This window comes from Hydractinia symbiolongicarpus, chromosome 4 (genome assembly GCF_029227915.1).
Source record: "Hydractinia symbiolongicarpus strain clone_291-10 chromosome 4, HSymV2.1, whole genome shotgun sequence".
NCBI lineage: Eukaryota > Metazoa > Cnidaria > Hydrozoa > Anthoathecata > Hydractiniidae > Hydractinia > Hydractinia symbiolongicarpus.
Window position 1 is genome coordinate 19507322 of NC_079878.1, and position 14863 is coordinate 19522184.

The 14863-nt window shown below is 34.2% G+C and overlaps 2 protein-coding genes across 3 annotated transcripts; both read left to right on the forward strand.

Annotated features, from left to right (window-relative positions):
* The first annotated feature begins 688 nt into the window (after positions 1–688).
* LOC130641681 (cap-specific mRNA (nucleoside-2'-O-)-methyltransferase 2-like) lies at positions 689–3271 on the forward strand. Its single transcript, XM_057448593.1, has one exon. The coding sequence runs from the start codon at positions 844–846 to the stop codon at positions 2995–2997; it is 2154 nt and encodes a 717-aa protein (XP_057304576.1). The 5' UTR covers positions 689–843; the 3' UTR covers positions 2998–3271.
* On the forward strand, positions 2459–9801 carry LOC130641683 (microspherule protein 1-like). 2 transcript variants are annotated; one of them, XM_057448594.1, is made up of 13 exons: positions 2459–2598; positions 3861–4249; positions 4560–4631; positions 4704–4778; positions 4857–4966; positions 5473–5581; positions 6287–6425; positions 6721–6793; positions 7568–7698; positions 8042–8124; positions 8366–8452; positions 8549–8674; positions 9195–9801. In XM_057448594.1, exons 2-13 carry the CDS (start codon positions 3878–3880, stop codon positions 9330–9332), a joined length of 1515 nt encoding a protein of 504 aa, XP_057304577.1. In that variant the 5' UTR covers positions 2459–2598; positions 3861–3877; the 3' UTR covers positions 9333–9801. The 2 variants fall into 2 exon arrangements, with proteins under 2 accessions (XP_057304577.1, XP_057304578.1); XM_057448595.1 differs by lacking the exon at positions 2459–2598 and adding an exon at positions 2960–3097.
* Positions 9802–14863: the final 5062 nt, after the last annotated feature.

Below are 14863 nucleotides of genomic sequence, written 5' to 3' on the forward strand. Positions count from 1 at the left end.
TTATAGGCATCGAGCCACTGTGTGTCTTAATAGTTACCCAACTTTTCACTACCCAACACTGTATTGACATATCGGACTTTCATGTCCTTTATGAAAAAGTGTTGACAGAGTTGGGGTGTTCTACCTCCCAATATGGTACCCACTCCTTTCGCCGTGGTGGTGCTACCTTTGCTTTAGAGGCAGGTGTTCCCCTGGATTTCATATCCTTATTGGGGGATTGGAAATCTTGTGGCATGTTTCTCTACCTTCACATGCCCCTTGCTCAGCGGTTTTCTGCCCAACAACTTATGGCATCACACCTTGCATGACATATTTTATTTTAATTTCTACTACTACTTTGGATTTCGACTCTATGCTTTCACATATTTTACGTTGTGTTTTGTAATTTTTGTCCTATCTACAGCAGTATAACTGTACTCTTGAATTATGAGTTTTTTATGGATGAGTTTAATGATGTAATAATTGCATATCGCTGTTTTTGAACTCACATAACGTGAGGAAATTAAAATTTTCAGAATTTTCATATCTTATTGATATAAACTTGTAGTAAAAATTTCAAGAAAATCTGAGATTTTTGACATGAAACTCCCTTGATTTTGGTTCATTTGGCATGGGATAACCCTATATATATGATTTTTGAACGAGAAACATCAAGACAAATATATAAACCTTGTTGTTGTTGCAATGTTCAAAAATTGTTAGGAAAAATAATTTTTGGCTTTAATATTTTTACTCTTGGTCTTAAATTGTATAAACTAGATGTGTAATATTCTTATGTATATAGATTATATAACATGGATTCTTTGGTTTTACGTACACATTGTTGCCTAAATTGCACTAGCTATGTTTATATTTATTTATCTTTATATAAAGGTAATGAGTAAATCTAAAAAAAGAAAGAGAAATTGCCTTAGTGACCACCAGCTTGCTTGTTGTTGGGATAAATGCTTTTCACAAAGATTTTGCCTGTATGTTGCAACAAATGAAACAGATGATCATTGCAGTTATCAGAATATATATCAAGACTTTTTGGCTGATTTATCTTCAGAAAAAGAACAACTTAATAATGTAAAATCGCAACTCAATTCTTTTGACATTATCAAATGGCGAAAACACACAACAAAATTGCACAAATGTGGGTTTATAGTACCACATCTTAAAAAGGAAATTAAAGCCGAACTTGTCACTCAGGCTTGGGCAAAATTCTACACAATACTGAGTTCGTTTGACTTCTTCACTGGCTGTAAAAAAAATGTGACAACCGTTCATTTGTGTGAAGCTCCAGGTGCTTTTGTAACTGCACTTAATCATTACTTACAGTTAAAGAAATATACTTTTTCTTGGAACTGGGCTGCTACAACTCTTAATCCTTATTATGAAGGTAACAGTTTGGGCCAAATGATTCCGGATGACAGATTCATCATCGATACATTGGACAACTGGTTATTCGGTCCTGATTACAGTGGGAATATCATGAATGAGGATAATTTGGTGTTTCTTAAGAACCAGTTTTCGCAATGTGACATACCACTTGTTACTGCAGATGGGAGTGTGGACTGTTCAGATGATCCCGCTAACCAAGAAAATCGTGTTTCATTGTTATTTTTATGGGAAGTTGTTACTGCATTAAGTATTTTGTCTGAAGATGGTTCATTTGTGCTTAAGATATTTACAATTTTTGAAGTGTTTACAATTTCACTTCTTTACTTTCTAAAATCAGTGTTTCACAAAGTTACACTTTTCAAACCTGGACCAAGCAAACCTGGCAATTCAGAAGTTTATGTAATTAATCAAGGTTTTTTGAAGATGAGATGTAGTGAGTCTGTTTTGTGGAAGCAATTTTTAAATGCTGCATATAAAATGAATACTGAACTTGCTTCGGTTGATATTAACACAATGTCAGTAAGTTTTCTGCGTTCTATCAAGAGCTATGTGCTAAAATCATGTAGTGCACAAATAACTGTTATTAATGATAATGTAAAATATTACGAAGGTCTATCTCATGGTGAGTATGTCAAACTACAGCAGGTTAAAAATTACATCGCAACTCGTTTTGTTGATGAATTTGGCATTCACCCAATTAGTAACTACCTTACTCCAAAGCTAAATTCAAGGGAATTGCAAATTGAAAGGTGCATTAGCAGATTTAAAACTGGATCATATACCAACAGAGTACAAAATGATGTTTCTTATTGTGTTCGAAATGAGGTTACCAGTAACCAGGATAAAAAACTTGTTTCGTGTTTTCATGTTGAACATGGTGTGGCCTTGTCAAAAATACAAACATTTGATTGGATCATTGGTAAAAGGTTTCAGAAATTAAGTTGCTCGTTTTTCTACGATCCAGAAACATTACTTCAATATCATAAATTAAGAACTGTCTCTCCAAAACCTCTGGAAATGGAAGAATATGGATGTATTTTTAAAGAAGTTGAAGATGTCTGCACATGTCATGGTATATTTAATATCAACAAAGCAGTTGTAATACCTGCAGATAATGTTGCATTACTCTCTTTCTTGGAAACTAGGAATATTACAATATGTGAAAATACTGGTGGAGATAAGTGTGACATGTCGATATTGGAGCTTAACTTTGCAGTAAGTAAATTAAAGAAAGTCAATGTATCCAAGATTATTCATTTGTTTGATATTTTATCATCTGTAACAGTTGTTATAGTTGATGACCTTATCCTTAGTTACTTTTGGCATGGTGTATTGTTTTTGTTATCCAATTTGTATGAAAAGGTCATTTTCTGTACACCAAGAAAAGGCTCACTGTGTATTGTTTTCCTTAGTTTTCAGGAAGACACTGTTCAGGTTGGTCAAATTGTTTCATACCTGAATCGTATAATAGAGAAACTTGACAGTATTAATCCTGGTGATGATATTTTGCATGTGATACCAATTGACTTGCTCCTTAAATCCAGTTATTACAAGTTTGCAACTATGCAAATGAAGTATTTACTTAAACAGCATTTTCAAATGCAGTCAGTTTAAACTTGCATGTAGAAAAGAAGTTTGTGCACCATAATGCATCAATTAAACACCCCAAATTTTCACTTGTTAGACTGGGTGCTTATTTAATAGGACAGTTAATGTGAGTGGTAATACATTTCTTGTAATTTTTCAATATTTGTAATTTTCAAAATTTATGGTAACAACATTACCAATTAGTGAGTGCAGACTTTTTATCAAAGAGTTCGAAGCACAATGTTTGAACAACAACATGTATTAGAATTGCTTGTGAATTAAAGAAACTTTTTTTAGTCAATCATATTTTTTTACTTGTGAATATGAAATATCAATCACTATGTCTAGCTTTATCTCAGCTGCAGAACTTATTTTATCTCACATTACGCTGTGATTCTCGTAATTCAATTTTAAATTTAAAAACTAAAATTGCAACAATTTGTTTGATTCTAATGTGGCTATTCTTCATAATAGTTCTCAATTGTATATATTTACTTTTTTTGTATTTTTTGCCGTAAACCTAGGATTTCTTTTAAAGATTACGTGCTGAAACTTTGTATGAGGTGGTTTTCTTGCATGCATCAATTAGTTCTTTTTAAAAAATAATTACAAAAGTAATGATAGTACACATTGTAAAACTTTACAAAATTAATAGCAGGACATTGTGTTCATAAAATGCAGCCATCCAGAAATTTGATAAAATTTTCTTTCTCCTTATTTTCACCTATTTGCTTTTCTTTTTGTATTTATTATTGTTTTGAAGATTAAATCTACAAAGGACCTAATTTTCTTAAAAATGGGTAATTCGCCAAATTAAATCCATAAATGACAACTAATTATCACACAAATTTGCATTCATGGAATACCATCAGTTAATTATTCACTTTTAGTAATAGATACATGGGTGATGGTAGAAGTAGGTGAATATCAGCCAACTGTTCCTGAACTGAATGAGGCTGGCGAAGTGGAGAAGGAAATCAGTACAAAGGACGCTAATATAACCATGGCAGAAAGTGATAGCAATCCTGCAAAAAATCAATCATCAAAGTTATCTTCTCCGTTGCAAAGATCACAGAATCAACCAAGTGTTGTAAAACCTGATGTAGGTCTTAGCAAAACACCAGCAATAGGCACTGTCCAACAAGGACCAAGACGTAGCTCATCTCGATCCATCAAGAGGCCAAAGTTTGATGATGAATTAGTTGATGCCAGTGCATTTAAACGAACCTCCTCTAGAAAGACATCTGAATCGAGTCCATCTGAACCAAAAATTAGAAAGGTATATATTATGGTTTAAGGTGTTTTGTTCCTTTTCAAAATAGAAAATAATAGTATTTGAGGGGTTAACCTCTAAAAACTTTTTGGAGTTCATGCCATAAATGAACCTCAGCTGTGTACATAATTTCTTTATGGAAACCAACATAAATTACCGCCCATAACACTGGTGTACGACTTGTAAACTGACTGACTGGTAGACTGGCTTTGTGGTAAAGGGTTTACTGCCAGTGCGAAAGTCATGACATGTGAATCTATCTATACTTCACTAAGAATGTATATATATTTTTCTTTAATCTATTCTCTCTATACAGGTTTTGTCAAAGCAACCTTCACACACATCAGTTACTTCTCTTCAACCTAAAAAGAAGATTAAAAAAATTAAGGTGATTTTTTAGTCAGGAGTGTAATGATGTCTTCACTGAGCTGTTGATGAAACCTTTTTTTCTTTTGTTTAGCCTAGTCCTGTTCCAACAGATTTTGGCAGGTGGCGACCTACAGACGATCTAAGCTTAATAAATGCTGTCCTACAGGTGAAGATATTATATATAATTTTTTTTCTAGCATTGGTAATGTTAGTTGTTCGTAATGTTATCTGTTTTAATATTTAGGTCTGTGACTTGCAAACAGTGCATCTTGCAGTCAGGTTTTCTTGTAACTTTACACAAAAAGAAATTCAAGATCGATGGTTTGCACTATTGTACGATCCGATGGTGTCCAGGTATTTTGTTGTCGTATTAAAAGCTGTTTCTCACATGATCAAATCTTAAAGAAATTTATTTATTTATTTATTTACAAATAATATTTATACAGGGGGTATACATTTGAAGACTCTGGATACCATTGGGATTCATTTCTCCGTGATATTTGAATGATTTTTTTCAAATTAATTAATGTTGACAAAAATAAGGCTTACAATATGCTTGACATCAGAAAAAAAATAATGTCAATTAATTTTTTGCAAATAGCATGTATTTTACAGTTCATATAACCCAATAATTTGGATATCTGAGCTTGTACAGGTAGTTATATTGTCCTACTTGCAACAGATGCAAACTACAGGTAGTGAAGTGAACTGATTGGCTATTTTGCAATGTAATTATCTATTTGGATGTTATTCTGGCATGTTAAATATGCACCAAATTGTTCATTGTTTTATTAGCATTTATATTATTAGTATGACTATTATATGTAATTTTAAATTGAGTATTTTGTATTTATACTCAGACTTGCACAACAGTCAATGAAAGCACTTCCTTCTGATGTTATTAACCAGATCATGAAAAATGCTCTTTGGTCACGTGATGAGGATTGTATTTTGGCAGATATAAACATTGTAAGTGTATTCGTATTCATAAAATTTTAATGATTTTTAACTACTAAATATCAGACGTGTTTTGTAGTTTTTAAACTTTTTTGTGACCACAATATTTTAAACCATGTACAATTTATGAAGGTAATCGGTGTGTATGTAAAAAGAACCTCGAGTTAAAAAGTCACATCATATCAAGTTTCTAGGATTCTAGGCTTAAATTGTGCCAAATGTTAGGCAACTTGCTTTAACAACCTTCATACATCAAATCTGTCACCTGGGCACCTTTTCTTAGAAGCAATATAATAGCTGTGTTAAACACCCCTACAGGATGCTTCATAGAAAAAATGTATTTGAGTTTGTTAGTGACAAACACGATTTAAACGGGTAGGAGGGTGGTCATACCTTAAATCACCTCAATTTGTTTTTTCAAATAGTTACTTATTATTATTTTGTTTTGAAAAAAACATGTATGTCAGAAAAGGCTTCAGCCTTGATTCATAACTGAGAGTTTTTTTTTACATTTTGACCCCAACAACTGATAAATTCTCTTAAAATTGTAGATATGTGCCCACCCTGATAGGGTTCACGATATCAGTACTGTGTTAAAGGGGAAAAATGTTTTTAGCAATCAACTGAGCAACTTGGAAGCCAAAAAGGCCCTTAAAAATCTAAGGCCTGATCCAAAAAGAAAGTGTGCTTATCGTGTCTTTGAAACCTTGTTAATAGGAAAACAATCCCACGATACAAGATTTCCAGAAAGTCTTAGAAGACAACATTGATGTGTTTCATCGAACGCGTGACGCGAAACATCTTTACAACCACTGGCTGTTGTTGCGTCATTACCACTTATTATCATGTCAATCAGGTATGACAAGTGTTCAAGCAGGTTATTTCCCTTTTCCCATGTGCATTATTATCATACAAACTCCGCAGCAGAAGGTTTTTTTTACGCGCAGTGCTAAATTTTGTTTTATTGTCATTATTCCTATTTCTTTTATTTCTACTAAATCAAAGGACGCGATTTTCAAAAATTCTGTTCTATAGTTTCTTTATTAAATTTCAAGTGCTCGTCCCAAAGCAGGGAAACATAATTGCAAGACCGAAAATTTAAAATTTCGATTTATTTTCTCTGTCAAATTTGATGATATGATTTTCTTTAGCAAAAAGTATTTCGAGCAACGTACAAACGAAGGTAGCTGAGATGGAGATGAAAATTAATGACGATCAGATAATGTAAGATTAATTTACGTATTGAGTATCATTTACACCGCGGTGCCACAATCCACATTTTCAGGTTTTCGCAGAAAATGGTTTTATAGTAAAAAAATGTTACTCGTTGGACCCGTGTTTTTTAGTCACATCGTTTTGCTTCCCTGTCTCATTGAAGCTAACTTGTTAACACCTGGCGCACTTCGATAAAAAAGGAATGTTAAAGTAAACCTGGTTTTTTAACGTGACAACCGACTATGAATATTTAAATTGCTAACATACACTTTTAAGCCTGTTAGCCGCAAATCCTTTAAGAACGAAGTTACTAGCAAGCGACAGCCTATTCTGAAAACAGTTAATGAAAAAAAAGATGGCAAGAACAGGACTGGTTTTCAAAAAATTTTATTTCGATTCGTGCACTAGCCAAAACGAGCTAACAACCCTGTGAATATGGTCTTTCTAAGTAGGTATCCAACAAGTAACAAGTGAACAACAATTTAGTTTGTAGATTACAGAAACTTAGTGGCGCGTGGTCTTGTGGTTATGGCGTGATTCGGTCCATAGCACGGGCATGTTTAGCAAGAGTTTTTACCACAGCTACGGGTCAGTCCATGCCATGTGAGGGAATTGGGTAGGCATTGCTGGTGTATACTTAATGTATACATTCAGAATACAGGACCCACATTAATAATAGTATTTGCAACACTAAAGTGGCTATATCGTGTATAAATATTCGGAATGTTATAATAATAAGCAACACTGAGCTTCATTGAATATTTTGTGTTGCTTCATTTTTAGAGGCCCCGAAGACGATGCACTAAAACAAGAAATGTCGTTTACTGATCGATGTCATAAGAGAGAAATAAGGAGATTGGAGAAAGAGATTTCACAGTGGGAAATTTTAATTGAAAAGTCTGGGTTAGTAGAAGGTACGCCTGCGATGTTTGAGTGTGTTACAAGAAGTGTTTGAGACCTGCGTTGTCTTGGTAAATGTCAAACGAAACATTGCTGCAACTTGACTGATTAATCCACAAATTTTTTGCTAATCTTTTGTTTTGGAAAAACCTATTTTTAAAAAATTGGGAGTAAAAATCCAGCTCAGAATAACCCATTTTAATACATATACTGTGGTTGCCTACACTAAGCGCTGATTTTTTTTTGGTAGTCTTTCGGTTACAACCTGTAGATTCAACTACGTATGAAAATTTTTTTCAAAGATGAATTTCTTTTTTTAAACCAAGCCGACCAAAGAAGATATTTTTGTTTGTGTAGGTTTAGAAGTGTCTGATTTTCATGATGAAACACTTGCAGTGTTAAAAGGCCGAATACTGAAGTATCAGATCAACAAAAAAAAGGTGATTGGAAACTTGTTTGTTGCTTGTTGTTTTTTTCATTTTAGCATAAAAATGTTCTCTACAAATACCAATACAAAAATCATTTAGAGGTAGCTTAGAAAAGTAGGCAAATCTGAGAAAAATATTTTTGTGCGCAAGATGCAAGTAAAATGCAATTGTAACGCCAAGAACTTGATAATCACCTTGCGATTTAACATTGTTTTTTTTGTTGACATTTGTATGGTTATTTTTTTGTTTTTAGGTGGTTGTTGGGAGAAAATCATTTGATGTAGATGTTGATATAGATTTATCCATTGAAGGTCCTTCTTTGAAAATATCACGACACCAGGTAATATAAGCATGCTTATTTTGGACCAGACTTTAAACAATGAGTAATTTCAGTACCGTAATCATACTAACTATTAAGAATCACTTTTGTTGTTAGGGTGTGATCACATACGAGAAGAACGGTTTTACTTTGTTAAATTGCGGTCGGCGACCATTTTATGTGAATGGAACGCCTCTTGCGACAGGCAGTACAACACGCCTGATAAACAACAGCGTCATTGAGGTATTTTTTAATCTTGCTTTAGTGTTTAACTGCTTTGAAAGCTTCCTACAACTCTACTGAATAAGAATATCAACACTCTGTGAATTGTTATCATTGAGTCTTGTTTGCTAGTTCAGTATTATTTGATTATAGTCAAAATGGTGAAAAATTCATGAAAAACACCATTTCTTAAACAATGCGTAACTATATTTGACTAAAGCCCACAAAGAGTGGCTTTAGTTTGTTAATCTACATGAAATAAGCTTTTTACGGTACCAAACATGCTTTGGTTAGAATTTATTCTAGCTATAATGCTATATCGCCGAGAAAAAATATTTCTTGTTTCGCACCGTAAGAGTATACCCGGCATAAAAGTGGAGCTGCCCTCAAGGTGCTTTTAAAACTTACGAACGAATCTTAATTTAACAGTTTGAATGTCGAAACTTCGAGTTACTTTACGGTAGAATAAAAAAATATTTTAGACTAGATTATAAAGTACAAAATTAAAGTGCAGTAAAATGTATGTACAATTTTTATTTAGATTTATTGTATCAAACTGTTGTTCAATATCAATCCTAACTTGTCATCTGAAGATCAAAAAACAGACATTGAGAAAAGCCTCCCACCGACTGTTGTCACAGCAGGTTCACCAAAGATGTCTGACGTGAAAATAGAATAAAGCACGTCAGATTTCAGAACATCGTTTTGACTCGATGTGCAGCGACAATCTGCTTTTTTGCAGTACAATGAAGTGTCTAGATATCATTACACTGAAGACCAAGAGTGGCGTTAAACGAGTAAGACAAAAAGGTTTCTGATGGAATGAATTTACCACAACTGGAGACCTTGTCGAAAGTTGACGATAGCTAGTTATAGATGTTAACTCGATGTCTCTACTTTTTATCCATCCATGGATTAAAGTGTGTGTCTGTCACGTTGATAATGGAACTATTGATATAGAAGTGTTTAACTGAAACGGTTTAATAAAGATTGATGAAGTGGAATTTCAGTTAATGTACAACTTATTATTATTTATCAATTCATGTGTCACAAACAGTTAATTGATCTTCCAAGATTGGAGTATTGGTTTCGAACGCTGATAAAATTATGTATAATTTTGTATTGACTAGAAAATCAAAATCTCCTTATTTTTTATTCTTTTTATTCTTGTAAATTGTTCAACCATTTATAAGTGCCAATTCACATGTTTACTTCAGACTTTGTCATTGGAATTTCAGGGATGTCTGGTATTTCAGGAATTTTTCCAATTTTATTTTTTATCAGTTTCGGCTTTTGGATAGCTTCAATGTCCTTTTTCAGGATGGTCATTTCTGAAACATCGATCGGTTCAATCGAAGGTGTTTCCATCATATTGATTTTACTGTTTTCCATTTTTATTTTTTCATCTAGCATATTGATTTCATCGTTATGGAGTGTTGGCTTCTCTATCTTATTGATTGCAGGGAGATCCTGCATCAGTGGATCGATAGGACTAATCGGTGCTTTTGGAATAATAATTTCTCTCTTTGACCCTTTACTTGTCCCGTCTACTTGTTTTGTATAGTAGACGTTTTCGGTTTCGTTTTGTTGTATATCAACGGAAATATTGTTATTGGTACTGTTCGAGGTGATTTTTAAATCGCTCGTACCTTTCGCATTTTCCTCACGTTGGAAAAATATTCTTCCTGGAGGAAGTATTCCATTTGCTCTATTTTTATTAGGACTACTTTTGTTGGCAACTGTTGCTGATTCGTTTGAGTAAGGTAAAGTTTCGTTAACAAGATTAGTTTTGTTATCTGTCACCGTGTTGTTGTTTTGCGTAACTACCTCTGTAAAATTTGTGGTATTAAACTTGTTTGCGTTCGCTGCAAACGAATCATGTTGATTGTGATCTGACATGTATGTATTTTCTCCTATCTTATTTGAAGCCCACGGATGTTGGTGTAGGTTCTTTCCAGCGTTGAGAAGACTTTCATTCCCGTCCAAGCCTTTATTTGTGTAATTGTTTTTCATGTTGTTGTCATTTGTTATAGAGTCAACCGTGGTATTAACTTGGTCACGACGTTTTGCCATGCTTGTCATACCTGCCCCTGTGGCAGTTTCTGCTTCTTTTGTCACTCCTGTCGCTGGATCTGTCACTCCTAACGCAGGCTCATCAATACCTTGTGCAGGATGTAACACACCTCTAGCTTCAAATATAACACCTTCTGCGTCTTGCATGACACCAGTTGCTAACTGTGTCACGCCAGAAGCTCCAGGGGATTGGTATGTAACCCCCGTGGCGTCATCAAAGTCATCTTTTTCATACCCGTATATCGCGCCATCGGATTTAATTCGAATGGTATTTTCAGTGTTATTTTCATTCAAGGGTTCGGCAAATGACACGTTTAAATTTGATTTGCCATATTCGCGTATTGGATGGTGCAATGTGTGCCGAGCGCTTGGTATTATGCTCTTTTCGTTTCCTTCCTCGTCGATCGATTTCATTGGGTGAATTCCTTCTATTCCTTCTATTCGTTCAATAGGTTCAATCGGCTCTATAGGTTCAATTGGTTCAATAGATGCGATTGGATCTATAGGTCGAATGTGAGAGATTCTATCAATAGGAGAAACGGGAGAAATGTGGCTGACATCATCTATGCGGTCAATGTGATGAAGAGAGGGTGAATGATCAAAATATTCTGTCAAATCTTTCTTTTTTCCGGTTTCTTCCTTGTTCGGCATTCTATGCAAAATTTGCTTAAAGGGCTTGAAACCTGTCATCTGTTTGATATTAGCTGTGGGCGCATGGTGCGACAGCATGCTTGCATTTTGTGTCAAGTTGACACGCGAGTGCGAATTGTATAGTCCCGTGTGGATTAACTCGACTTGTGGCATGATGTGTTTTTTTCTTGCTTTTGTTGCTTTGGGCATGCGTTGTATCTTTTTTCGGCAGTTTTCTGATTGGCAGCCGTACTTGTAACCCCGCCTTCTTTGCTTTGATATTTTCGGAATAGTAAGTGTTGAATGGATATAAGAAACTTCATGTTTATCCACGTACTGCACGGATGGCTGTTTTCCTAAAAACACGTAAAACGTCGCTCTTGAATGTTAAGCAACAATCCTTAGCTAACATTTACAAAAATTTACCACGTCAACAAACAAAATCATATAAACATTTACATAAAAGTAAAACCATTTCTTACTAAAACAAAAAGTGTGGCGCGCTTGTGTTGTTTTGTGCGTTTGAGTCAAAACAACAAAATTCACTTTTTAGAAATTTCAACTAATAACAAAACATTTGTCGAGAATTTTCTCAACAACTTAATTGACATCTGTTTTCATCACGTGACATTATATTGCTTTGAGTTTTGCGTGATGTTGATTACAATTAAAAGCGAATCTTATTTCTTAAAATATTGATGATGTCATTAGAACGTTTAAAATTTATTTATGTTAAATAAGTGCGTGTAGACTCAATTCGTGTCCAGATTTTTTTTGTGTTTTAGCTATATAGACAGACAATATGCAACTTCGTTTCCAGGACAGGGTGCTGAAAACGAGGTTTAACAATATGAATACTGTACAAACGTTTTTGGATATTTTTGTAAAGGGGACATACTTTGTAAAAATAGGCTATTCTTTATAATCGTTAAATTTTTTCTTGCGATATTTTACTGCATTCAAAACAGAGACGTAAAGAACTAAATATTTGTGATATTTCTATCCTTACTTTTCATAGGTCGAGAGGTGTGTTTATATTTACGCAGTAATTGTACCTTGTCTTCGTCATGCCATGGCACAAGTAAAAAAAGGCTGGGAACGACAGTGGTATAACTGTTGAAAGGGTTCAACTTTACCTGTAGTTTCTAAACTTGTAGAGCATTTTTTATGATTAAAACAGGTAATACGAGACAGAATGGCCATTGATTTTTTATACTTTAATCGTGGTAAACCAACTTCATGTACCCCACATGTGAAACATAAAAAACGAGACCGTTTTGCCATATATTACCTAGTCTAAATCTAGGGTTCGAAATTTTTAAAGAATTGTTTGCTCCAGCAAGCCTTGGTGGGGACTCCTATAGTCACTTAATACAAAGAAAGATCGACAAATTTAAACTCTTCAACTGAAATTTGCAAGCTTGTTTACAGGCACTCTTCTATAGATTAACGCAAGTATTTCTAAAAATAAGAATTCACCTTTTTGCACTTTGCTTAAAAAATTTGTTATAGAAACATTTACACCACGTATTAAAAAATTGGCCATAATAGAGTATTTCACAACTCTTTTAAATTTATGGTATAGAAATCGCTAGTCGTGGTGTACTCATAAACAAAAATACGACACAGTAAATTGACAATAATTCTTAACCAACCTGTCACTAGCACGCTAATGCTTACAACCATGCAGAGTATTAATATCATAATGGCGGAAAAAGCAGTTCTGCTTGCTGCGATACTATCGTTCATACACACTGTGAGATCATGCGCAATGTGAGTTCTTTAGTGACATAATTTTGTTTATACTTTGTTTTCGCATTCTTTTTAAAAATCAGTAATCTCAAGGTCAATTTACTTGATAAAAAAGGTGTTTTTTTGTCTGCTACCACTGCCTGCATGAGATGATGTGAAATGAGCATTTTTGTTCGTATGATTTTCCTAGGGGTGTCTCACGAGGGAGGCTAAATGCTTTGAAAACAAGGTTGTGCAAATGACCTGGCTTATCGTTTCCGAGTATGTCGAACCTTATTCTCATCTCCAATACTCTTGATTTTGGAAAGGTTCTAAGGTGCCATAATGGTAGCACGTAAGTACGGAAGCCCATATCTGCCATTTAATGTTGAGCGGTAGATAAATAGATTTCTACTGCGCAGTAGTCACATTTCTACTGCGCAGTAAAACTGTGACTACTGCGCAGTAGACGAGTTTTCACTGCGCAGTAGTCAACGTTCTACTGCGCAATAGAACATGTGCTACTGCGCAGTAGAACTTTGACTACTGCGCAGTAGAACTTTGACTACTGCGCAGCAGAACTTCGACTACTGCGCAATAGAAATATGACTACTGCGCAGGAGAACTTTGACTACTGCGCAGTAAATATATTTTTATTGTGCTGTTATTTTATGTTATGTTATTTTGCCTTATGACTAACCCTAACCCTAACCCTAACGTTTTAAAAAGAACTTGAACTTGAGAACGCTACATCGAATTTCAAACTTTCGATTTCAAATATTCTTATATTCTTCTTGATATCATAGAGCTCTATGTTGATCTACACTCGCGCTTCAAAAATCTTGTCAACCATTATAGAATGCCGGAAAAATCGTTTAAAAAACATAACTCAAAGTCTCATATTATACTGCGCAATAGTTGAAGTTCTACTGCGCAGTAGTCAATGTCCTACTGCGCAGTGGACCGAATTCAACTGCGCAGTAGATCTGTGACTACTGCGCAGCAGATCTATGACTACTGCGCAGTAGAATTGTTTTTACTGCGCAGTAGTGATTTATTTCTGCTGCTCGACAATAGTGGCAGATATGGGCCACCGTACGTAAGAGGATGTTGGTGTCAAAAACCATTGTTGTAAAAAAATATTTACACAGACCTCCGCTTTATAGAGACTTTTCTATAAATGTTAGAACTGAAATTAATAGAATTAATCAATCCGCACGGAGTATTTGTTGTATCATGGTTGTATAGAGTGTTTTTAGATGCCACTACACATCCAACTCTGAAAACTTTAGATATTTCTGAGGAGGGTTTTAAACTTGGATTTTTATAAGCTTGATTAAATATTACATTTTGTTCTAAATTAACCTAAATTTTCCTGTTAAAAAATCTTGATATATTTTTGCCGTCCTTATATCTGGAACAGTATAACGCTCCGAAATGGTCCTTTGTTTACAACTAAATCTCTTATAAAATCAGTTTAAACAATTCAATGACTGTATTTTTCTATCGTGCGCTGTAAGTGAACACCACAGATTGTAACTAAATTTTGCTCGCTTTGTGGTAAGACAAAATTATGTCTTCTACTTACTCCTAGCTTGTTAAATATTTTATTATTTAACTGCTCCCATTATTGCTGTTATCGACAAAAAAAGTATTACTAATACCATGCAAGTACTGATATTTAATATTTATAATAAATATAATCTCTATGTTAGTAATACCCGTATTCTTTCCACTCTTTAAAATTGTTGCATCACAGCTTTATTTTGATTTCCC

Coding starts and splice junctions, on each gene's coding strand:
- LOC130641683 (XM_057448594.1), top strand. CDS start 3,878: ATGGTAGAAGTAGGTGAATATCAGCCAACTGTTCCTGAACTGAATGAG. Junction 5,582..6,286: donor TTTTGGCAGATATAAACATT/GTAAGTGTATTC, acceptor CCTTGTTAATAG/GAAAACAATCCCACGATACA. Junction 6,426..6,720: donor CTTATTATCATGTCAATCAG/GTATGACAAGTG, acceptor GATTTTCTTTAG/CAAAAAGTATTTCGAGCAAC.
- LOC130641681 (XM_057448593.1), top strand. CDS start 844: ATGTTTATATTTATTTATCTTTATATAAAGGTAATGAGTAAATCTAAA.